We start from the raw sequence: 25,382 nt of genomic DNA, 5'->3' as shown, positions 1-25,382 counted from the left end.
TGTGTTGACCTCCTAGTCATCTTTTTTTATTATTCTACCCTTGCATCATAATCTCAAATAATTTAGGTTCTCAAGAGCTTTGTTTTCATGCCTTTCAGTCTATTACTTCTTTTCTTTAGCTGCCCATACTTGATGTGGCTAGATTTACCCAATCATTAGAGGCCTTATTTCCTCCATGAAGATCCTTTTTCCATACCTTCTATACCCCTCCCTGCCAGCCATTAAAAGTCCTCTCTCATTCATGCCCTTATACCCATCCCCCACCTCTGCTGATTTGTCATTACATCACACTGTTTATGCTTCCTTCATTGCTGACAAAGTGCCCCTGAAACACACCCCATTTATCTCTGTATGCCTGGAGCGAAGCATGGTGTCAGTAAACGATGGACTGGACCAGTTTATCCACCTGATTCTTGCATGACTAAGTTACTTGTTAACCATGCACTTTCAACAACACTTCTCCCTCTATTGTTCCCTCTAGTTTGGTTTAGAGGAGATCTCTTTTGATTGTCTTTAAAAGTTTGCTCAATCTGAAAAGCAGAAGGGAAGTAGATGGTAGATTGTAGGTAGGCAGCATATATTTAACCAGAATTTGTAGTACCCAAGGCCAACCTTTTAGATAGTAGTTCCAGTTTTAGTTTTGGCTGTTCTGGAAAAAAAAATGTATCATAATAAATGATGACAAATTTATCAAAGTCATATAGATCTCCATGTTGACACATTATGTTTTTACTCATTTATTTCATTGTGATAGTACTATGAGGACTGTTATTGAACCATGGGTTGTAGTTCTACTGTATAGGTTGGAGGGTTTTTTCTTTTTTAATCATTGAAACAAGTTTTTGAAATGAAAATATAATACAACATTCCCCATTCCTTCATCGCATTTTCCCTCTAGTGTTCTACCTACCTTGCTCTCTCTCAAATCATGACTTCTTTTGTTTTTAATTGTGGTTACACACACACACACACACACACACCTATACACGTGCACACACACATGTATGTATATATAAATTCCTAAGTATATAATCTGCTAAGACTGGAGTTTTTTATCTGAGGGCCTAACAGGGAGCTTGGTAGACAGATACTTCATAAATATTTGTTGACTAGATGAGCATTCAGACGAGAGAAAAGAATATGTATCATGGTTAGAGCAAGAATGAATTTTATGAATTCATCAAATCATTGTTTCTCCTATTACCCAAATACGGAATAGCCCCAGCGCCACAGAGAATTCTGCTGTTTTCCTATGGCTGTTTTTTAATGCTAGAAACGAAAATTAGACTCCTTAGCCAGACCTTCCGCTGCTTGCTTACCAGACCATTCAGAGATGACTCAAAATGTCAGGAAGGTAACTATTACAATCCTAGCTATCTTCTATGTTACATGGCTTCCACAAAAGCCCTGGCGTAGATGAAATCCCACAGCTCAGCAAAGCTAAATATTCCTGGTAGTCATGGAACCTTTGCAAATAAATATTCCAGCTCTCATTTTGAGCACATATGTGGACATGCCTTCCTTGCCTGTTTAGAGTTAGGTGTGATCCCGTGATGAGAAAATGTGAATGAAAGTGACTGATGGCCTTCCTAGGGAAGCTTCTAGAGCTGGCTCATGTCCTTTTGGCAAAGCAGTGGTGATCTAGAGAGGAGATGCATGTACATCAGGGTCCTGGCTCAGGTGACATGTTGAACTGGCGCTTCTGCCCATGCTCAACTATTCTCAGCCAGAGTGAGGAGTAGGTCATGCTCGTGGTAATCTGATATGAGTTGTTCCTTCATTGTGGCCTTTCCTATCTGACAGGGAGTGTTTGCATTCACCCAGTCAGTGGGAGGACCAGAGGTGGATGTCATGTAGGCTTCAGACTGACTTTTCCTGCTCACTTCTCCATCTGCTTGTCATTGCCTCGGTCCTCAGGTCTTTCTTCCTTCAGCCATGGGTTGTCTTGCCTGATATGAAGAGCTGTGTTCACAGATGACTCCATTTTGGTGTTTCATGTTAGGAAACGAAATTTCTGGTCTTTTTTCAGTATATCCTCTTCCAAGCGTAAGTGTTTGGGGATGCTTCAGTTTTATGATGCCCATTCTTTGCAGTTACAAGAAACTGCTGGAATATGGGCTACTACAGGCACTGCTGTGGGCTGCGATGAGCTTTTAGTTTAGAAAGTCACAAACTGTGGTATCTTCTGTGAGGTAGCAACCATGGTTATAAATGAGTGTATAGCCTGTGTGAATGTATAGGAAAGAATAACACCAACAGACTTTTTGAGAAAGGACAAGTATAAGGGTCACCTTTTCTTTGAGGAAAAGCCTTAATTTAAAAATGGATTCATCCAGCACTCATTCACTCTGAACTCTTGATTTAGGGAACTACTGTGGATGTTGAAGTTTAAGGAATTTACCCAATTTCCAAATAATATCTTTTAACATTTTTGTGTATATTTCTAGGGAAGTGCATATAATCTGTAAGAAAAAAAAAACATACAAGATATTGTTTTGTGTTGTTATATTAACGTGTTCAGTCTAGCAGTTCCCAGTGGGCAGGCATAGTTCTTATTCTCTGGGGTATACCACGTTGACCTACTTGTTCCCAAGAATGATGCTAGTAATAAACTTAACCTATCCTGAGCAGAGTGAAAGATGCTTGTAGCTCTGCAGCCCACACTGGAGGAGGATGAGAACCTAGTAACCACTGATAAGGTAAACAGGTAACAGGAGGTCTACACTTGCCCATTCTTAGCTGTCTATTGATACTTACCTTACTATAAGTACGTAGACTCTACATTGTAGAGAAAGGCAGGCTTTGATTCCCTCCTTTCAAAGAGAGCCTTAGGTTCATAGAGTGAGTATTTCAGTGAGGAAGATAATGGCTTTAGACTTCTAATACTCTGTGAGATTTAAGTGTGTGTGTGTGTGTGTGTGTGTGTGTTTGTATGCCTATTAATTTCCCAAAAGAATCATGACCAAAAAGAGCCTACAGCCTTCCTTCTGTTTCCTTAAGTTCAGACTATAAAGCTGCTTGATGAAGATATGGTCCCTTGAATGAGGATGCATAAGGTTGTGATTTACCTATAATCTGGTATATTACTCCTTGGGCAGCATGGTGCCTCTTCCCTGTGCCTCTCTCTCCTTCTTTTCCCCAACCTTCTCCTTTGGTAGCCCCACCTATCTTTCTGCCTAGCTATTGGTCAATCAGTGTTTTATTCATCAACCAGTAAGAGAAATATATATACAGAAGGACATCCTCCATCACAGGGCCCTTTTTACACTTGATTTGGAAGGGGTGGAGACATCAGTGATTATCTTTCAAGTGCTAGAGAATTATAGAACAAAGCAAAGGTCTCTGTTTATGAGAAGATACACATGCCCTCAAAGAGGACCAATAGAGGTTATGTGGACTTAAATGGACCCTACCTCTTGAGGAGTGTGTAAATGCTTCAGTTGGTACCTTGATGCTGTATTCATACTGACCTTGTAGCCCATGCACATTGTAGTTTAGCTGGGATATTATGGACATAGGTCACCTGTAATAATGAACGCCATTAGGATAAAATGGGTCACTTCATTAATTGGAAAATTTCCAGTCACCAAAAATATATAAGCAGATATTAGGAAGTGGGTGATACCTAGTAGGAGGAGAAAGTCAGCTTGGTGAGAAATGTCAAGGTGATCTGTTTGTCCTGGGACTGTGTTTCTACAAGTCACATGTATATTTGGGACACCAGTCTTCCTGGGGCGGTTCCCTACTTCTAAACTTTTTGTATCATCGGTTCTGTATTCCTAGCCCCATCAATGAGGCCGAGAGGAAATTCTCCTACTTTGTGGGAGGAAATTTTAAGTAAAAGTTGGAACTCATTCCCCTTATTTCTGGTGTGCTTCTCTTCCTGTCTCCTTTTCTTTGTCCTGGCTCAGCAGAAAATGGAGTTTTTAGAAATTACCTTTGTTCGCTGGTTTAAGCAATGTTTAACCAGCAAACTAGGCCTGACGAGGCAATCTCAAGATCTCTCTGCTTATGGGTTTTACTTTCATGTGATGTTTCTTGTGTTCCTCCCCTCTTTCTTTCGCCAAGCACTCTATCCTCCTCTGTACTGCTTGACTAGGAAAGACAGTCCGCATCACGTACTGAAATAAATCCCACCTTCTCCCTGCACACGCTATCACCAAGTGCCATTAAAGGACTTTCTGTCCTGCAGACTCAGTTGTAGTGTTTGCCTGTCATTCATGAGGCTCTGGGTGCCATCTCCAGAACCATGTAAAACTAAGTGTGCTAGTGATTGCCTAGAATTCTACGTGCTCTAGCTAGTCAATGCCTATCATTCTAGCACTAGTATATGGTACTAGTACATGGAACAGAAAGATAAACTTGCAATTATCTGGGGGGCAGGGTACACAAAGAGGCTCGCCTGAGTAGTCTGAGACCTCATAGCCACAACAGTTACAAGAAACAAAACTAAAAATAAACAAACCCTTGAAGAACTTTCTAAATCTACAACGTGTTATAAGAAAATAAGCTAGTCTCATCTCTTTAGCATCCGTGTCCCCTTCCTCTCCCCTTCTCTCCCTCCCCACTTTGCTTCCTTCTTTTAATTTTCTACTGGGTATTGAATCTAGGCCTTACCATGCTTGGCAAGTATTCTGTTCATGAGCTATATTCCCATACTCCCTCCCCTTAATTTTTTTTTTTTTTGAGAAAACATTTCACCATGTTGTATTAGCTGTCTTTAAATATGCTCTCTAACCCAGATATACCTCAAACATGTGATTCTCCTGCTCAAGTCTTGTGAACAACTGGGATTTCAGACATGTTGCCCCATTCTGGGATTTGTGTGGGTTTCTTTAACAAATACCTACTAATGACATTGGCCCTCAGTGAGGCACCTGTCTCTGATAAAAGCTCTCTGACATACAGCTCTCTCTACAGTCACATGGTCAGCCTGATGTGACTTCATATTTCCTGTGTGATGATGAAAAGCTTCTGTATGACCTCAGTGCTCATTCTCTGATGACTGAGACAGTTTCAACTTCCCACGTCTGGACATGAAGTAGAGGTGCAACTTCCTTGTCCTCTGCACTCATCTCTGAAGACTGGAAAAATCCAAGTGATGAATTGATACGGAACCCCAACCATGACCATTTTAGTTGACAGTTTTCTCTTGAAGTCAGTGGGCATCATGGGAAGTAAACAAAAGTACCAGTTGTTGAACACCTGAGCAGGATGCTCACTCATGTGTTTCTCTGCTCACTGCTTACAGCACTCTTACAGAGTTGTTGCATTTTCTATTCTTTTCTTATGCTAACTTTGTCTTCTCCCCATTGTATCATGCTGCTATTTCTCTGAATGTGTCTAGTAGTTTATCCCAGAAAAGTGAAGTATGAACCACCATTTGAACTCTTTAACTAGCTCTCTGTACCCCTGACCCATTGAAAAAGGATAGTGGCCAGGAAATATCAGACAGGTCAGGGTCTTCTATCAATATATGATTGGAGAGTCTTAGAGAAAGATATTGAGATGTTACTTAGAAGTAAGACACTTCCAACTGTGAGTGGTAAGCACCTCAGTGAGAATGTTGGTTTTTCAGTAGACAACTCTGGTGTTTTCCTAACCTGCTCAAGGCCCTGGGCTCAACCTGTGGTAGTACATGTATACATGCATACATACATTCAAAACTCAGAGAAAAAAGTGTAAGCTCGGAGAGTATGTTTGTTACCATTTTATCATTCTGCAAATGCACCTGTCTTTATCTCTACATATACTCAACCATTGTGTCTACACTTACATATTTATTTGGCTGCAGATATAGGATAATGAGAATGACTTGCTTTATACACATGTACAGACTTATCAGCTGTAAGGGATTTTGCTGACTAATGCTAGACATTAGAATCATTGCAGACAGAGCTTGTGGGAAAATATCCCTAGCTATAATTTTTTAAATTGTGTAAACAGTATGTCATGGAGGATGCTAAACTATTTATAATGTAATTCTATTTTATATAAAGATATCAGTCTCCATGTTTGATTTAATTTAGTGAGAACTCCTAAAGTTGGGCAGTAGTCAGTGTTGCTACTGATACCAGCACATTTAGTAAATACTTATATAAAATATGCTTATGATAGACTTTTATTAATGTATTATATAGAAATTTTACCAATTGAAATGCACAGACAGACCCTTGAACTTGCAGATATCTGGCCTTGGCCTCGCAAGTGCTTTGTTCCTAGCCACACTATCATGCTGAGCACCAGACGCCCTGACAGAAGAACAGACAGCCCATTTTTAATCTTTATAATGGTCTTTATAGCAAATGCTTCTAGCGCTGAGTGGCTGTACATTTGGTCTTTCACCTTTTTCATGGCCATTTTCATATTTCCATAAAAAATTACAGTCACAGACATAGTCTGTTCATGTATTCTACAGCAAACAACACCATGAAAACCCCATTATTTGTATGCTTCCTTCTTCCAGTTAGGCTACTAATAATATTTTTAGTTCCTTACAAATAATTCTTGTTGTTTGGAGTAAAAATCTCATGCTTCAATTTCTTTACGTAGCGAGACTGACAGAATGTTTTGACTTCTTGTCGAGGACATTACCATCCATATTCTTCTTCCTCCCTCTCCTCACTGCTGGTGTTACTGGACTCTGTCATTGCTACTCTACTTTCTCTTGTCAATATTAATCAGATCTACGTTTTCCCCCTCTCTCCATTCAATTCTCTGCTTTCTCTGTCAGTTGAATCGAATACTGAGAATCCCTAAATAGAATTCACATTACGGCTGTATGAATATAGTTCACTCAAAGGCTTTGATGATCTCTCTAAGTACTTTTTTTGATAGTTATTTTAAACTGTAGCTTTAAAGTGAATATTTAAAAACTCAAACTTTCTTCATTATTATCATGTGTATGTGTATTTTGTCTATGCACGTGCATGTATGCATGTGCCAGAGTATACATATGGAGGTCAGAGTACATGTGGAATTGGTTCTTTCTTTCCACCTTTATGTGTGTGCTAGAGATTGAACTCCAGGCTTGGGCAGCAAGCCTGAGCCAGCCTACCAGCCTTCAAACTGATTTAAGAATAAAAGAAATCAAAACAAAACTCCATTATTCTATTGTTGAGCTCATATCTCAAAGACACTAATAACCTGCGGGATGCTCAGTACCTTTGGCAGGCTGGCCCCTTCTTGTTGGCTTCAGTGTCTTGTTCCCAACCCACAGTGTAGTTGCCAGTTGCTGCTTGGGCCTGCTGCACAGTGGATACTCACTCATTGACTTCCCTTGCTTTCCCGAGTGACATGGTAGCTCCCTTTTCTTATATTTTTGGTTGTGAGTCTAGCCTTTAATGGCTGAGCCATCTTTCCAGCCTAGTATCTTCCTTTTCTTTGGGTTGTTTCCTTGTTTTATTAAATATACTGTCAGGATATACTAATACTTCTAGAACATTTTAGTCCCAGATTTCCTTTATCATTTTTTCCCCTAGTTAATCTATGATTTGGAAGAGAATGGAATTCTTTTAAACACTGGGCACTATTATTTTTTATACAAAGCACTTATGCTGCTTAAGAAAATTCTTCATGCTGACTCTAGATAGGGAAGGTGAGGGCATTCTCTTCATTTTTGGTGCTATGAAGTTTTATGACAATTCATCTTTATGCTCTTTTATTTTTAATCTTTTTTAATTGTCCCAAGAGGGCCCTTCAGATCTGAAGATATATGTAGCTGGAATTTTCTTTGGGTCACCAACCCACCCTATTATTAGTTATGAATGCTCAGCCTTATGTCATGGGCTCTTATGACTTAATTTAACCCGTTTCTCTTCATCTACATTTTGCCTCAGGGCTTTTTACCTTTCTTTCATATGGGTGTCCTAGTTTCCTGCTTCCTCCATGTCTGTCTTGCCCCTGGCGTGTCCCTGACATCTCTTTTTCTTTCTTTCTGGGCCTAAATTCCTCATTCTACTTACTCTCCCTGCTCAGAAATTCTGCCTATACCTTCTCCCTCACTATTGGCTCTTCAGCTTTTTATTAGACCAGTCAGGTGCTGTAGGCAGGCAAGGTAAAACAGCAACTTATCTTTACATAATTAACCAAATGTAACCTTTTTTTTTTTTTTTTTACATAGTTAAACAAATATTCAGCAAGATTTACTCCTTTTTGTCTAAATAAAAAGAACAGTTTTAGGGTTTTAGCTTTAACATAGTAAGACTATATACAGTTAGAACAATTATCAAGTAAGAATTACATTTACAATAGTCAGCCCATTTGCATTTGGCAAATTCAGAGAAAATACTCTATTATCTATCCTATCTTGGTGAATCCAGAGTTCTGTGCCTAATTTACTTTCTATTCTTTACAAACCCAAAATTGCCTTTTTTAGATAGCAAAACATTTTCTTAGATGAACAATTTAAGCTTTTATGTCTCTCAACCTTCTAAAAATTACATCTCTTATGTAAGTTGATTTTCTGAATTTGGTAACAAGGAAAAATATAACTATCTCATTTTCAACTCCATCAAAGACCTGAGAAGGCTATAATAGTACCTGAGTAAACAGGAAGCACAGAATAAACAACTTCCAAAACTATAGAAATGACAAAGACAGGTGGCTGCTTGGACAGTCACCAGAGTTCCTCTGCAATGCTAAGGCAGTCATCTTTGGCCTACAGGTCCAGAGTATCTGAAAGACTTTAAAGCTGGAATTTTAAAGGACTGTTCTACCTTGTCTTGGCAAAGTTCAGCAGTCTTTTTCCTTTGTGTCCCTATTGTCCAGTTGGTACAGTATACTGTCAGCAGTTGAGGCAAGGGCATTGAAGAACCTCCCTATGGAGTTTGATTTCATTGTGACAAAGCTTGCCACTTGGGCAAGAAACTGCCCTTGCCTCAACTACTGACAGTATACTGTACCAACTGGACAACCAGGAAAAATACTGCTTCTCTGAAGTCCTGGCTAACATAGTCTGTGAGGCTGGATTATTTCTGCTAGCATCCTTGAAGTTGTTCTGAATGCAGAACTCCAAGGAAGCTGCCAAGGAGCACTCTGAGAAGCTGATCACCTGGGCCACCCAATTTCATTGGTGTCTGGTGCCCTTGCTCTGAAAACACTTCCAAAGGTAACATACATATCCACATTAACATAAGTATGGACTTTGCATTGTATACAAGCCAGCCAAACATGAGTTTTTATTTTGTTTTGTTTCATGTTTGAGCAGATAAAAGACATCTGCCAACTTTATAACCATGTTTGGACTGTATAACCAAACCTCTACCCATGCCGTATGGAAGGTTGACATATAATAATAAGTCATGAGGACACTGTAACCAACAAAATTTATCATGTCTTATCCAGTCTCAGAGCTGTTCCCATGTCTAGAGATCAGTATGTCTCCTGTCTTATAGTTTCTCTAGGTTTTTTTCTTTATGTCTGTAGCCAAGATTTTCACGGTGTTTCTTCCAGTCAAATTTGGTCTTTATTCCTTTTTAAAGAACCTACAGCCTTTGCTGTGGAAACAAAAACATGACCTATCCTCCAATGCAATATATATTCTGACTTCCATTTTAAAGTTAAGATAGCCCTAAAGTATATAGATTGGTTTAATTCAGCAATTCCTTTGATAATCTCATGTCTCTCAGCAGCTGCCATTCACTCATCAGCATTCAAAAACTTCAAAGCCAACAAAGCATCATACAGACTCCCTATGTATTTCCCATCTTTATGTGGTTTATTCTTTCTGTATTACTTTACTCTTTCATTAAAGACTTTACTTATTTTTAAACTATTCATTCTTTCCTATGACTGTCTATAGCCATTTTATTTTCTTAAGCACCTATGTACATGGTAATCTGTTTGCATGTTTTGTTTTGTTTTGGTCTGGACCAGTTTTGCTGTGCACTTGTAGCATTCTCTGGCCATAGAAGTCTAACCTTAAACTGCTAAGTGGTAGCTAGGCCCTCCGTCATGAGGTTCTGGTGGTTGTCTCTGTCCATGAGATCCAAGCCTTAAGACTGCAGATCTTGCTGAAAGCTGTGTTTAACCAAGAGCTGCCTTTAAACACCCATCTCTAGGAAGTTGGTGCCCACATTGTGGCAGACATTTTTACTTAGCTTGCTGTCTCCTCTAACTAAACCTGAAGGGTGCTCAAGTGCTCTCCTGCACAGCAGTGTCTCTTAAAGGAATTTTATCCTTTGGTTTTTTTTTTTTCTCCAGCTTTCTTAGGCCCTATGTGGGAATTCAATCCCTACATTGGATGCCATGTGTAGTTGGAATTTTCTTTGGACTACCAATTGGTTCCCAAATGAAGACATTGAGACTTATTATTAATGATTCACTCTCATTGGCCTAGGCATATTTTTGATAACAGGCATTCCTTCTTTATCCTTGTTCTGGTTTAATAACACTTCCTATAATCAGATTTTGACATTCTTCACTCTATCTTCTATGCCTCTGATCTTTTTCTCCACATTTTCTGGCTTTGTTTCCCATTTCCCCTTTTACAGGGTTTATTATTCTTTTCTAACTCATATTGAGGGGTTCCTTCCATGCTCATATGGATGCATACATGGAGCATGAATGCATGCTTAAAGCAATTGTTTGTTCATTGTAAGACCCCTTTTTAAATCTCTTTTTCAAAGCACCCAGCCTGTGTTATAGATATGAAATCATTTCACAGCTTTCTATAAACCAGTCAAATTTTTTTTTTCTAAATTGTATTTCTTTGTCTCAATTTTTATTTATTTTTGTCATGGAGTATGTTTAACTTTTGAGTTTCCTCTCAAATTCTCGGAAGACCTCAAATACTTTTCTTTTCAACGAATAAACAAAGAAACAAGCAAGCAAGCAAGCAAGCAAAACACAGACACTTATTATAGTTCATGTGGTTTTGGAATTATTGTGTAGCTAAAGGTGGCCCTGAGTGTGGAAATGCACGCATGAGCAGGCAATGGGCCAGCATCAGGTTTCCACTGCCCATTCATCTTAAGAAGGAGCAGTTCTCTTAGAGTGGGCAGGAAGTTTTCCCCAAAAGTATGTTCTGGAATTCAGAGGGCTTTGCTCTGAGTCAGGAACATTTGCATTATTAGCAAAGAGCACCCAAGGGTAAACATACTGGCTGATGCCAAGTCTTCTGTCCATTGGGGTGGAGTTCTGTGGTGGCATCTTGCATCTTGCTTCTGTGAGAATCTACTTGGAGTCATCATACTCAGAGATATGGAGGGTGTCTTCTAGGACTCTGTGCCCATCTTCACATACTTGAGACTGCCATCTTGGCACAGCAGGGTTGCTGTCAGCTTTACCACACTAGCTGCTTTTCTTCTTGTAGATTTTTGAAATCTTTCTTCAGTGTTGATCTTTCCCCAGTTATTTTCTAACTTTAAGTCCTCCCCCAAGCATTTAAATACACACACACACACACACACACACACACACACACACACACACACACACACACACACATTTGTGAAGGGTAAACTGAAATCCAGCCATTTTAGACATTTTAATTGTAGACACATCTCCAGATCACAGAATCCCTCTGATAATCTGGCTGGTGATATTTTATGTTAGCCTGGTTTTAGTGTCTATCTAAATGCAAAAGAAGAGGCCACACTCAGAGGGGAAACCAAAGTGGACAAGTCCTCTCCCTAGAAAAGCACAGTCATGGTTACAGGCACCTGGTGAAGTTCCTCTCTGCCTTGGCTTAGGAGAATTTAATGAAAAACACTTTGGATCAGAGCCTGTTTCATCATGTCTCTCCTAGTCTGCCTTTTCCTTCTACCCTTTCCCTAGCTAGCACAGGCTTTTCTTTCTGTTTTTGTGAGATAGGAGGTTACAGTTGTTGTACATACTTTTATCAATATTTTAGATTTTTTTGTCCATTGTTTTACCTTATGTGTACATGTGGACCTGTACCTATGGGTGTATACATGGACATGTGCATGTGAGACACACAGAGGACCCTGTAATAACAGATGCTGTGATCAGAAGGAGTCCTTACGGTATTGGAGGTGGGTTCCCTATTTATACTTAAAAAAATTAAGCAGCTTTAGGTCACAGTGAAATTTAAATATTACCATTATTAGAACAGTATCATCATGAATTGGAGAAGTTTTGCTCTTGCTGGTTGTTTATTTGAAATGTTTGGGATTTAAGATTGAACCTAGGGAAAACTCACAAGTAGTTAGAATGTTAAAACAGAAAAAACAAAAACAAAACAACAGTAAAAAACCAGAGGAAAGGAGTTGAGGTTAAGCAGATCACCCACAGGGGTTGGGTAGCAGGGATCTGAAAATCTACTAAGGGGAATAGAATTTGGGAAGGCTTGTGCATGCAGGTGTTTGTGGCACTGTCAGCTGACCTCTGCATTCCTCCAGCTCTCCATACATGGGCATTTCTTTCCCTTGCCCCATACATGAAGAATGACTTCAGCTTTTGGCTGAACTTCACTCCTCCTTTGATAGTTATGGGAGCCTTTTGATGTCTTCTTTCTACCAAACTTATTCCTCCTTACATAGTGTTCATGTGCCTTGAGTTATTTCCATTTCCCTGGCTTTTGTCTGCCTCGGTTCTCTTGTCTTTTAGTGAACTCCCCATACCTGCCATTTGCCTCACTTCCTGGATTTTCCTTTGCAGGTTCTCATCCATTCTTACTGCTTGTCTTCTGTTGTACTGGTAGCAGATGGACTTTGGATGTGTCTTGTGACTTCTGGGTCAGTTACATACTTCTTCCTTATTTGCCTTCAGGCCTTCCAAGTCTAAAGGCTCCTCAGAGTGCATACAACGAATGCCTCCCTCCATAAGAAATGGGTTTACATAGTAGCATTTATAGTAGTTTCCAAACGTAGGTCAAACAACCACTCATATTATTTATTAAAAATGTTCATGAAGTACCACCAATGCTCTGTGAACAAGGCAGAACGAGGGCCTTGCCTTTTGGGCTTAAAATTTATATCACAAACAAACAATGAAATCACTTAAATAAAAGAATTAGGAAAATGACATGATCAAAGATATCAAAATTGATGTTTCATAGTTATGAAATTCCTTCAGACGGCTTCAAATGACTGGTAATATTTTCCTTAGTCTAATATTTACACTGTACTGATTTCTGCATTCTATGTAAAGGGTGAGGACTAGGAATGGAGGACTTAGAGACCTTGTTCTGTTTTTTTTTTGTTTGTTTGTTTATTTTTGTTGAAAATATCTCTGGAGAATCTGTTGTCATAGAAAATAAGATCATTCTCCTTAGACTTTCTCAGGCAATCTTATTATAAGTGTGCCATTATATTCCTCTTTATCCAGTAGTTGAGGTAGGAACCTATTGCAAATAGAGTAACTTCTAAGTGTAGGAAACTAACAATGGAGAATTGCATGGAATTTTACACACTAGACTGTGACTGTGAATGAGGGCATTCTGAAGCATGCAGTTTTATTCTTTCACAGTCATATTGTGTTTGCTTTTAGTGTCCTGCCTACTTTGTCACAGAGCTAGGGTTTGGAGCTATTGTGTAATCCCAGTAGCAGAGTAGGCAAGTTCTGTATTTCCCCCTCCTCTTTATGAAAGGGGAACAGGAGGAGACTGCATCTTTGGGAGCAGCTATGTTGGAAATTTAAAAAAATCTATCTTATCCATTAAACACCATTAGCACATTATTCTCCACAAGGTTGGTATGCAAGTAGAATATATTCATTGTCATCATGTATTGCTATTTCTTCTCACTAGACATGTTTACATGTTTGCCCAAACAATACAGAGCCAAGTTTCCTTTTCAGCAGGGGTGTGATTCATATTCAGAGAGCCAAATTTAAAGTATGATTTTACCATTTGTTGTGTGGTCATGAACTTTACCATCCTTGACGGTCATTTATGTACGTATAAAGTAGGAGTAATAATATTAACATCCCAGTATTGATATGGAAATTAAGGTAAGCAGTTCCTGCTACTCAGTAAGTAGTGGCCATTGCCTCTTCAGAGCACATTAACTAGCTGAGCTTGGACGATGTCCATCCCTGTGGCTAAATACTAAAAGAAGCAAGCTAAAAGTAGGGGGAGAGTTTTTGGGGCTCATCTCATCAAGTCACCAGGCTCTTGGGTTTGGTGGGAACTTGTGGGAGGAGTCCTTATGCCCTTCAAAGATTCTTTCCAAAGGTCAGCTTCCTGTTTACTACCCTCATCCTAAAAGAGTCCACCATTTCCCAGTAGTTCCACAGACTGGGGACAAATGTATAGCGTAGGCTTTTAAAAAATAAACTGCATATTTTTCTGCGATCCCAAACAGTATAAATCAGAGTCATACCTCTGAATTTTTGATAAAATTCAGGAGATTTATTATGACTTATATTTACTTATAGGTCTATTATAATATATAAGCTATATTATTGTTATTATTAATTATTTTGGTTTTTGAGACAGGGTTTCTCTGGTGTCCTAGAACTGTGTAGAGCAGGCTAGTCTGGAACTCAGAGATTTGCCCACCTCTGCTTCCCCAATGATGGGATTAAAAACCTTTGCCACCACTGCCTGTGTAGTTATTTATCTTTTAAAATGTGTTTCTTTGTAGTACTGGGGACTGAATCCACGTGACTACCTCAACACTCAGCTGTAATCCCAACCTTCACTTTTGTTTTTGTTTGGTTGTTTGGTTTTTTCTTTTTTTCCTTTTCTTTCCTCTTTCTTCTTTTCTTCCTTCCTTCTTTCCTTCTTTCCTTCCTTCCTTCCTTCCTTCCTTCCTTTCATTCTTTTTTTCTTTTTAAAGCAGGGTTTCTGTGTATAACAGCCCTGACTGTTCTGGAACTCAATTTGTAAACCAGGCTGGCTTAGAACTCACAAACATCCACCTGTCTCTGTCTCCTAAATGCTGGGATTAAAGGCATGTGCCACCACCACCACCCAGCTCCCAACCTTTACTTTTTGTTTGGAGACAGTTCTCACTATATTCCCTGGCTTCCCTTAAACTTGGAATTCTCCCCTGCCTCAGCTTCCTGAGTACCTAGGATTGCAGGTGTAGTCCATCCATCCTGGGAACTTTTTTTTTTTTTTTTTTAATGCTGAAATTGTTATTTAGTTACTCATGAGAATAAAGAATCCAGTATAGTTCATAGGTCATGAGATCCTTGTTTTAGCTTGTCTCTCTGTATTTTATTAGCTTCTAATGGAGGTATGAGGTAAGGTGGGGGGTTAATCTTTCACTGTATTATATAAATATTTGCATTTTATGCACACACTTAAATATCATTTTCCTATGCTGTGCATTTCTTCACCTCTTTTTAATGCATCTAACAAATACAATTGCGAAGGACTTTCAAAATTGCTATACATATAGTAAAGAATAACAATGAATTTCAAACAGTACAGAGTGTAATTAATTTTTATAGAAATGGTATGTACCTGCCAAGTGGATACTTTGAAAATGAAACAGTTTTTGACCGTGTGAAACTGCTTGGAAATGTGTTTCTCCAATGTTTTCCTTATGGCTTGAAAATGGTGATATGGAGAATAATTGTGACTGTGCACCTAAGACTGCCCCCCCCCCTTTTAAATCACACTTTAGAAGTCAAGTTCCTTTGGGCCAAAAACAGTACCAAGATACCTGAGTGTCCTGGATTTTAGTTGGAAAGAGGTTTTGAATGCAGCCTTTAGTAAGTTACCACCTGTCCCTAAAGGTAATATACTCTATGACACTTTTCTGTTTCACCCGTTGTTGCCAGATGACAGTTTTTCTAGTCCTCTCCCTCAGTGTTTTGGTGTAATGTGTTTATATTACATGCTCCAACTCTAAATGCAGAGCACTGATTTATTCTGACAACATGTCCTATTGCATATCTGTTGCAAAATGTATACAATACCTCGTTGTTAGGGGCCTGTTGTGTAACAGCTTCCTGCATGTGTTAAAATCCACACACAGATTTCTGATTCCCACATACAGTCTAGTTCGCAATCTCTCTTGGCTCTTGTTCTGCCTTCTTTGCTTTCGGTAATATGTTTCTGTGGTCAAAGTGAGTTTCCAAAACAAAGGTAGTTATTGATTTGTTCGTATAGGTGAGGAATCAAGGGAAAACCCAAATATTCTTTTGTGTGTGTTTTTATAGTGAGGTTGCTAATTTAGCAATGTACTTCAGATAGGACAGGTGACAGCAGTGGCTTTGCAACACAGCACATGGCACGTTGCCAGAATGATGCCTCTGATGTAGTGCTTTCAGTTGAGAGTCCCAGTAGTACACCGCCTGCCAAGATGACTTTTCATTTTGTAGAGCTACTTGGAAGGTTGGATGAAACTCACTCTATGTCCCATGCCCAGAGTTTTGTTGGAGCTAGTGTGTGCTGAGCTCAGATGTGGATGTTGCTGGTCCTGGGCCCTCACTTTGGTTACCATGGAGTCAGAGCACTGGGCAGCATTTGTCTGTCTCTGGCTCCAGGTTTGAGGAGTGAGGGTGCATTTGATAGGGAAAGAGAGAGGAAAAAAACTAAACAATTGTAATCATCTTACCCATTGTCCTGCATGTGTCGGCCCTGGAGCTGTTACAATATATTACAAAATTGAACATTCATGTTAATATTTTTTATGACTAGAAATCAAATCAGATTTAGGAGGGTCCGTGGATTTGATTGTTCATTAACCGAGACATTTTTTTTTTTTTCTCTCATCTGGTTCTGTTGTCCTTCTTCAACTTGTGCCTTCCTCTGCAAACCATCCCCTCCCCCCAAAAAAAGAGTGAGTCGAGATTAGCCACAAAATGGGTGTCCTTCAGAAAGGAGAGAAATGAGACAGGCTTTGTTTCATTGGCAAGATTGACATGTCAATCAAGTTTATCATAACAAATCCCCTGTTGTTTTGGCTTTTTGCTGTTCAGGATTTTTGGCAAGAAGGACAGTGGTTGGTTCAAATATATCTTACAGTGTTTATCATAGATTTCCAAAGTGAATCCATATATTTAATCTGTTACCCCAAATGTTTAATTGATTTAACTTTTGAATTATGTCATTACTGCCACTTAAATAAAATTAATGCAATAATTAGATGTCAGTATGGTCCATTTCTCCCTGAAGGCTGTGTTTAACTTGTATGTGTGTGATCAGGATTGTTCAGCCTTCATTGATTAATATGTGGCTTGTCCTTCTCATTCAGGAAGAACTTTCATCCAGGTAGTGCCAGTGACCGGTTCTGTTTTTTGAACGAAAGGACAAAGTTAAACCTACTCATCATTTCCCATTAGTTTCCATCTCAGCATTACCTGGGGCTATTCAGGTTTGTTCCTGACACTGTTTGAATGAGTGGACACTAGTTAGAATGCAGTTCAAAGCATAAAATGCTGTCTTCAACAGGACTCTTTTAATTTTGCTTAAAAAACACTTGGTCAGATGTTTCTTTCTTTTTAGTAATGCCCTGTGCTCAGATTTTCCTAGAATAAAACACCCTGCCAGGTAAAGGATTTAAGAGATCTAGGCCATGCTTACTCAATGAAATGTAGTGAAGTGGAAAATACCCCATCTTCCCAGCTCAGAACACTAGATCTTTTCTGATACAGTGGTTCAAGGGATTATATTATTTAAAGAACTGCTGTTACACCAACATTAATTTACCAGGAACAGATTTTTGTCTTTTGTAAGATTGTGTGTTGGAGTTTCTGTCGAAGGGAATTCATGTCTGTGAACAATGGTTTCAAGCCAAGGAGACACTGTGCTTGGACCTGGTGCTGCTTTTCAACCTTTGCCCTCTTGCTGGGAAGACTTGCCTGACTCAGATCATTGAGGATTAATAGCTAGTGCATTGCTCAGCACCCTGCAGGGGTTGGGTCAAATGCCTGGCTTTGAAGAGTTACTGTTTTGCTTAATAAGCTTAGAAATTTCAGGTCCCACTGCAAAATGGAAGCCTGTTGATTAACATGGTCTTCTGCAGTCTGGCAGCCTATGGCTCTTTGTTGTGTCTAACGGTGTTGGGAATAACTGGATAGATTACTAGTGAGTTTGACCTCCGGCTGTTATAGGAAGATTGGTGCAATGTCATGTGCCCTGTACAGTTCATCCTTCTACTTGAAGAAGTTTGCCATGTTACAGAGGGTAAAGGAAAGTGTTTATCTTGGGATACCAAGTAGTCAAGGTACCTGTGACAATACTATTTTGAGGCAAAGACTGGGGATTCTGGGCTAGATACCAACAAGAGGAACTGTTTGTGACCAAAACGTTTGCTGGGCAAAGGATGGTGGGTAGCTTTTATGGGTGACTAGGAGAGTCATATGCTTAGAAGGACAGCCCAGGCCAACAGTAGAGGGGATCTAGGCACACACCCAGGCCCGGTTCTCTTGGTGATAGGTGGGAGCTGTCTATAGGTGAAAAGCAAAGGACTAAGGGGACATTAGAGTAGATGTGTAAAAGACAGTGAGAGACATGATCATAGCTGGAGAAACAGGTTTCTACACTTACTGGTTTGGACATCTTTGTGGTTTAACTTAATTTGAAATATAACTAGACAATAAGACAAAGTATTTGGGATTTTACATACTTTCCATTAGCTGTATTTGTATTCCAGCCTGGACTCAGGGAAATGCCACAGGATTTAATGTGATTAAAAGCCTTGTCACCATTCTCATCACCATCTATCTCTCAGTGTTTATAGAATGTTCAACCACAGTCCCATGCCGTTGAAAAGAGGTCTCTAATCAGAGTTTGCTGGTGTTTTTCCAGGTAGCCCAGCCATGACCCACAGGAATCTGACATCCTCCAGTCTGAATGACATTTCTGATAAGCCGGAGAAAGACCAGGTAAGCAGAGACTTTTCCTCTTTGAAACTGAAGACTGACCATGTATCTAAGAGATGCTGGGTTGATTAGAGATAGTGGCTGTCACCACTAAAATAGACACTATGTGCAGATGGGAGTTGGCTCTTTTTCCAAGGAAGAAAGCAAAATGTGTGGGGACCAGAGGAGACACCATCAAGTCTTGGCTTTGGCCCTTGTGATGCATTCACCTGGGCTCTGTTAGCTTTGGAGCTACAGTTGGCTGAGCCTGAGCATATTAATAACCATTACCTTTGGCTGAGTCTGAGCATATTAATAACCTTTACCTTGGGTTTGTTGTGGGGATTAAGTGGGGTATTGCATGAAAAAGTATTTTGGTATACTATAAAAGGCTAAGGGGTTCTGGTAATTGTATATCATTAAGTGTCTGTAATAAAGGACAGAGATTTTGAACTTCTGCCATTTTATTTTTCTTTTGAAAAGAATGTGGTATAAACTGGGTCATTTTCCTAGTTGGCTTGGTATCTGTAAATGCATTATATTTCAACAACATAATGTATTGATACTCCTTGATGAAAAAAAATCGCAGAACTTCAAAGAAATGAAAGTTCCATGTTTTACAGACAATAGAGGGGCTTTTGGCAAAGTGCTACTTGTGCACACACACGCTGCTGCTGAACACACCTGTAATCCCAGTGCTGGGGAGGTAGAGATAGGGGGATCCCTGGGGTTGCTAGTTAGCTAGTCCAGCCAGATCAGCAAGCTCCAGGGCCAGTGAGAGGCCAGATTTTAAAAATAAAATGGTGAGTGATGGATGAAGACATCCAATATCACCCTTTGCTTTTCACATTTGCACGTGCGTGCTCACGCGCGCGTACACACACACACACACACAAAATTTAGCCATTCATGTGCATATATTCACAGATACTCTAGACACACAGACCTATACACACACACACACACACACACACACACACACAGAGAGACAGAGAGACAGAGACAGACAGAAAGAGAGAGAGAGAGAGAATTGTAGCCTGCACTCAGATTTACAGTAAGTAGTAAGGGATATGAATGGCATGAATTGAGAAAATATGGTTTTGCTTCTTGTTCAAAACTGGATAGGTGTGTGTGTGCGGTGGTCCCAGCTTTCCCCTCTGTTACATGGAAACAGTACTTTATGCATATTTCAGAAAACCGTGCATCGGATTCTTTCTCTTCCTTTTGAATCCTTTGATACAACAGCATAATACAATTTTAGTTGGCTTCATGCTTAGTGCACTAACTGGGTATCAGTCCTAGGCTTTCTTCTTGATCTGTCTTTTTAAGTAGGGTAGCTTTGATTGTTTTTTTTTTCTTTATACTTTGCTATTTTTTTCTACAAAAAAATTTATGACACTGTTATTTCTTTAACTGGCAGATCTTGTAGTAATGACAAGAGTTTTATAGGCTGTGCTGAATTCTAAAAAGCACAGGAAAGGTGAAATTACTCTGTTACTTATGAAATGGCTCTTGGATCTTTCAACCTCCTCATCGACGCTTCCTTAAAAGGCTTTCACTTGCTCAGATCAGATCACTAGAAAAGCTTTGGAGCTAATCTCTTGTTCCCATTTTCTCTCAGTTCACTGTGCTTTTTGTACCTTCCTTCTCCTTTTCTCCATGGATTAGAAGCATAATGGGTTTCTAGCAAGTCGACTTTCATGTTTCCCTGAGATCTGGTGTCATTCTTTTTATCTTTATCTGTTGGTGTTTCTGGAAGAGGCCTCTTCCCCAGAACTGATGACTGTCCTCAGCGTGACCTTGATATTCACTCTTGACTCCTTGGGCTGCTCCTCCACAAACATTGACATGGTTAGCTCTTCTGCCTTCTTCTGATGGCCCTGAATATGGTCAGGATTCCGGGTGTTTATTTGCAAATGTGTTGGGAAGTACACACTAGTAGCAAAAGGAAAACTTGGACCCTTAGTATTTCCTTCAAAGCTACCATATTCACTGTGGCTCCATACAGCTTTTACCAAACAGTGCTAATTATTCATGCCCTCTGGTAGGGTATTTGAACTCGGGTAAGGAAACACCAATTAGGGTTGACATATCTGGTTGGTGCATTTTTAGGTAAGTCTTATTTTATTAGGAATGACCATCTTTGGCTAGAAATTTGTGAGCAGATAGCCAGTAAATGTTGGCTGTGAGAAATTTCTCATTTTGTTGCGTCTCTTTAAATCTGGGCATATGTAGAGACAGTTTCATGGCTTGCAGTGTGAATCACATCAGCTTTATCTTCAAGGACCAGAGTACATTGGAGCATCATGGGCCTTGGTTGTTGATTTTGCTGTAAAATATGTGTGGTTTGGGTTCTTGAAATCAACTTTTTTTTCCCTTTTCTTTTTGTCTTTACTGGTTCCATCTTTAAGACTGGCAAATGAAAGTTAATGGGTATATCTTCAGAGCAATTATCCACCTAACTATAGCTGTCACTGTAGCCAGTTAGTTCAGTGAGGTCTTTCTCCCAAAAGCATCTCTGTCCTTTGCTTCCTTCAAAGGCTGCAGAGGAGCTTAAAGTGACCCAAAGTCTTGTTACCACCAGACATGGAGGTGGGGTGAGGGAATGGGGGGTTGGAGGGGTATGCAGGAAACCACCTGATGCTTTGCACACAAAAGCACTTGGAGCCTTTTAAAGAAAAAAAAAATACGATAAATAAAATGGACTTGCAGATGAAGCTCTCTTAACCCCATGTCTTATTTATTTTGTAACCTGTTTTTAATATCATAAACCTGGGCTTTTCTTCCTTTAAAAAACAAATCAGTTTTTTTCCTCTGTCTGGGTGTGAGAAACAGGTTGTTTTGAAAAAGCTTTTATAATTAATTAGCCTATGTCCTGGAAATAAGTTTGTCAGTGAAGTCAAACCTGTCCTGTGTGCTTTTCCAAGTTTCCCTCTCAAACTTCCATCCATGTGCAGCAGAAGTTTCTGATTGATGTATGTTCTGACTGGATACAATCTGAACAGTTGTGACTGAGCCTTGTGACAGTATAACTTCTTGCCACCGAGAGATGGGCTTTATGTTCAGAGTCACAGAATGGCTCTTTCTGATAACTCTAGGCGGCCACAATTTGAGGGCATGTTTTTAATGAGATTCTGTCTTGAGCAAGCAGAAGAAACAAATCTGTGGACTGCACTTTTTCTTCCTTGCTCTGCCAAGCCTATGCACTCAGGATTTCAGTAGTGGCTGCCCGATTGAAAAATAGCTCAAAATAGTTAAGAGCAGCAGAAAAGCAGAGCCCAAATGGGACGATTCAGTGCCTCAACAGCCTTTCTGCTTGGCTGTTATGTTTATCAAGCAGAAAAACACCTGTGAGGACTACAGTAACAGTACATCTGGAGCTCATTGACTTGTGCATCTACATAAATCTGCTTTTTTTTTTTTTTTGTAGTTGCTTTTGCATTAGCCAGTTATTTTTTTTCCCCAATTGTCTTTGCTTTGCCTTTCTGCATCACTTTGTTCCTTGTCTGCTCTTTGAAAAGTGGAGCTGTATAAGGAGCAAGGCTTAAACACCAGTGTTTAAGACGGGGGTGGGGGGGTGGGGTGGCTTTTTTCTTTCCAAGCACCTGGGATCACACCTAGGGTCTCATACTTAAGATATGAACCACTGAGCGACATCTCCAGATGCCTATCCTTACCATGAGCTTGTTAGCTTGAACTAGTAGAGCACAGTAACTTGAACTGTGCTTTTAACTTTATAGGACTTGACTCTTACAGACTCTCAGTGGTGCAGTATTATCTCATACTCGCAGAGTCAATGTTAGGGCAAATTGCAGCCCATCTTGTAGGTAGACACACTTTGCAGAATCCCAGAAATGTGTCACATGACCTTGTAATCGCTTATCTGGTTACCTTCTTGTTTAACAGAATTATCAGGCAATGTATCATATAGGCCTCCTGGAGGAATTTGGTCTAGAATTAAATTTTATAGTGTATCATGAATATTTTAAGTACTGTCTGATGTCTGTCATCTTTAAGTGTACTTGGAAGCCTTGGTTTTTATTTTGGAAGTCTTGGTCATTTATGGAAGTAGATGTAAATTTAAATATTTTGTCAGAGAGTAAGAGGATAAACCATTAAATCATGTCTGAATTTGAAATTGCTGTCTTGACAGCTATAAGATGGACACAGTCCGTGATTGACAGCTGTTCTCAGTCTTCTATACACACAGTGCAGATTGACTCAGTGTAGTTTAGTTTAGTTGGGGTGATATTTTCATGGCTTGGAAGCAGAATTTCCATCTCGGTGCCTTCACACAGGTTCTCCCCTATTAGCAGATGTAGACACACACACATGTAGCACCTTCTCGTCTCTATGGGTCTGCTGAACATGGGTGGTCCATCTTCACTCTGTGAAGGAAGTTGTAGTGACATCTTTCCTGAGCTTATAATCTTGTCTTTCAAATGTTCTCAGGGACCTTTGGGACAGGAGAGCTCCAAACAGAATCACATCTGTGAAAACTGGAGGACAAAGGCATATTGTCAGTCCTTAGATGGCCACAGTCACTAAGATTTGATAGTGGCCACAGACTTCCCCATGGATTCAATGCCACAGCTTTCTTTCAGCTGTGTGTTTCATTATTTATTTTTTTAAAAATACATTTTAGTTAAAATAGGATTGTACCACTTTCTCCCTTCTCTTTCTTCCCTCCAGCCCCTGCCAGGACCCACTCCCAACTCTCAAAACGATAGCTTCTTTTTGTTGGATTGTTATTGTTGCATGCATGCATGTACTTATGGATACACCCCACCCCCACATTTATAAAAATGCAATCTTCTGAGCCTGTTTTTATTGTCTGTGTGTCTATGGTTTCAGGGCTGACCACTTTATATTGCACAACCAATAGCAGGCTCATCTCTGGGAGAGGCTGCTTCTCCCCATTTCAGGCCTCATTAATCATCTGTTGCTCTTTGTCCAGGTTAGGACCCGATGAGATTCTGGTTCTTTTGCGTTAGTGTGTCCATTGACATCGCCGTCTTGTCTATGCAACCCTTTCTAAGAGAGACCATTTCCCAGCAGACATCCTGGGACATCCCAGACATCCCAACTCTTAAAATTTTTCCTCACCTTTTTCTGCAATAGTTCCAGAGTCATAGATGTAGAGGCTGTGTTGTAGATGTTTCCACTGGGGCTTAGCTCTGCAAGATCTTCTGACCTCTGCATTGCTTCCAGTAGTGTCTGTTGGCTCTAAAGAGAAGCCTCTTTGAAGTAGGATGGAAGCTCTTACCTCTGGGTTATGATCTGGAATGTAGTAAGGGACTGTAAAGTGGCAGTAAAAGATTCTTTTCTTGCTGGCCCTGGAAGTTGACTACATTTCTATTTCCAGGTATAATTGCCTTCATCTTTGAGGGTCTTGAGAGGTGAATACAGGTGATTGGACATGGGAAATGGAAAAATGGGGAGGGACTCCAACTAGGAAGGAGGGAGATAGGTCAATACAGAAGGAGAAGGAGGGAGACAGCTAACACTAAGTTTGTTTGATAAAGTGTCAAGAAATCATATTATTTTATATTTACCAAAAATTATGCACAATATATAATACACAATAACATAAGGAAGTTATGCCACTTGGGCTGACAGTGCTCCTACAAGAACCATAGACTAACACCCCCTCTCCTCAGTACAAGGCACCAGAAACCTCCCTTTGAATGGTTGGTCAGAGTTGTCCAAGTGACTATCAAAATAGCATAGTCTATTGATGTAGCCCTTGCTTGCTTCTCAGATATTGAAGGTAAGTTACTTGTGTTATGGTTCTTTAGAAGAACAGAACTGACAGAATGAATGCATGTGTATGTACGTGTGCATGTATGTGGGCTTAGAATGGTAGACATGCTTTGGTCTAGCTAGTCCAACAATCGCCTGCCTTCTCCCCGTGGAAAGCCAAGAATCCAGCAGTTGTAAGGCTTGGTTTCTCAGCAGGTCTTCAGCCTGAAGAAGTAGATTCTAATGCCTGTGCAGGAAGGAACACCTCAGTAACAGTCCTAACCAACTACAGTATTCAGCATGCCAAGGTATCCACAAGGCAGCAATACATGACACTCATGTGTTGGTGGTAACCAACCGCTGTCTGGTCAGCTGTGTGCTTTGAAGGGGCATGGGTGGTCACATGATGCTCACCCTCAGGCTCCCTTCAAATAGCATCAGCCTGCACGAAGGACAGTTAACAATGATGATGTCTGCCATTATCCTTCTCTTTTCTATTAGGAATTGGACGTGCTGTAGCTTCCTTTCCCCCACTCCATGTTCTTACCCATGTTGCAAAAGCTTTGACCACTGGTGGCCATTAGAGGTTGGGTATTGCTGTTAATGCTAATTTCTAGCATTAAGTTAGAAAACATGGATGTGTCAGTGAAGGGGTAACATGTCCCTAAGTCATGCCACACATGCCTCTTGCTGGTAGATTCCAGGGGTGAGTGAAGCTGATTTATCTTCTGAGTCACAGAGCTTCCAAGTTTGGGGCTAGAGATAGAGAGCAGGCAGGAAAGCCAAGTAAATGAACAAATAGGATAATTCCCCACTGCCCTAACAGTGAAACAAGGAAGTGAGTGAGTGTCAGGAAGCAGGGAGGCAGATATGAGAAGGGGGTATCAGCTGAGATGGGGACAAGCCTTTTTTTTTCA

General features: G+C 40.0%; 1 protein-coding gene across 2 annotated transcripts in view; it reads left to right on the top strand.

Moving 5' to 3' along the window:
* Slc4a4 (solute carrier family 4 member 4) overlaps nucleotides 1–25,382 on the top strand; it is a 321,804-nt gene that overhangs the window by 166,220 nt on the left and 130,202 nt on the right. For both annotated transcript variants that reach the window (XM_051198120.1, XM_051198119.1), the window contains exon 7: nucleotides 18,671–18,747. In XM_051198120.1, the coding sequence (XP_051054077.1) occupies nucleotides 18,671–18,747 (77 nt within the window). The remainder of the gene's footprint in view (nucleotides 1–18,670; nucleotides 18,748–25,382) is intronic.

The sequence above is a fragment of the Phodopus roborovskii genome, unplaced genomic scaffold (genome assembly GCF_943737965.1).
Source record: "Phodopus roborovskii unplaced genomic scaffold, PHOROB, whole genome shotgun sequence".
NCBI classification, from domain to species: domain Eukaryota; kingdom Metazoa; phylum Chordata; class Mammalia; order Rodentia; family Cricetidae; genus Phodopus; species Phodopus roborovskii.
This window is presented reverse-complemented; position numbering and strand designations above follow the sequence as displayed.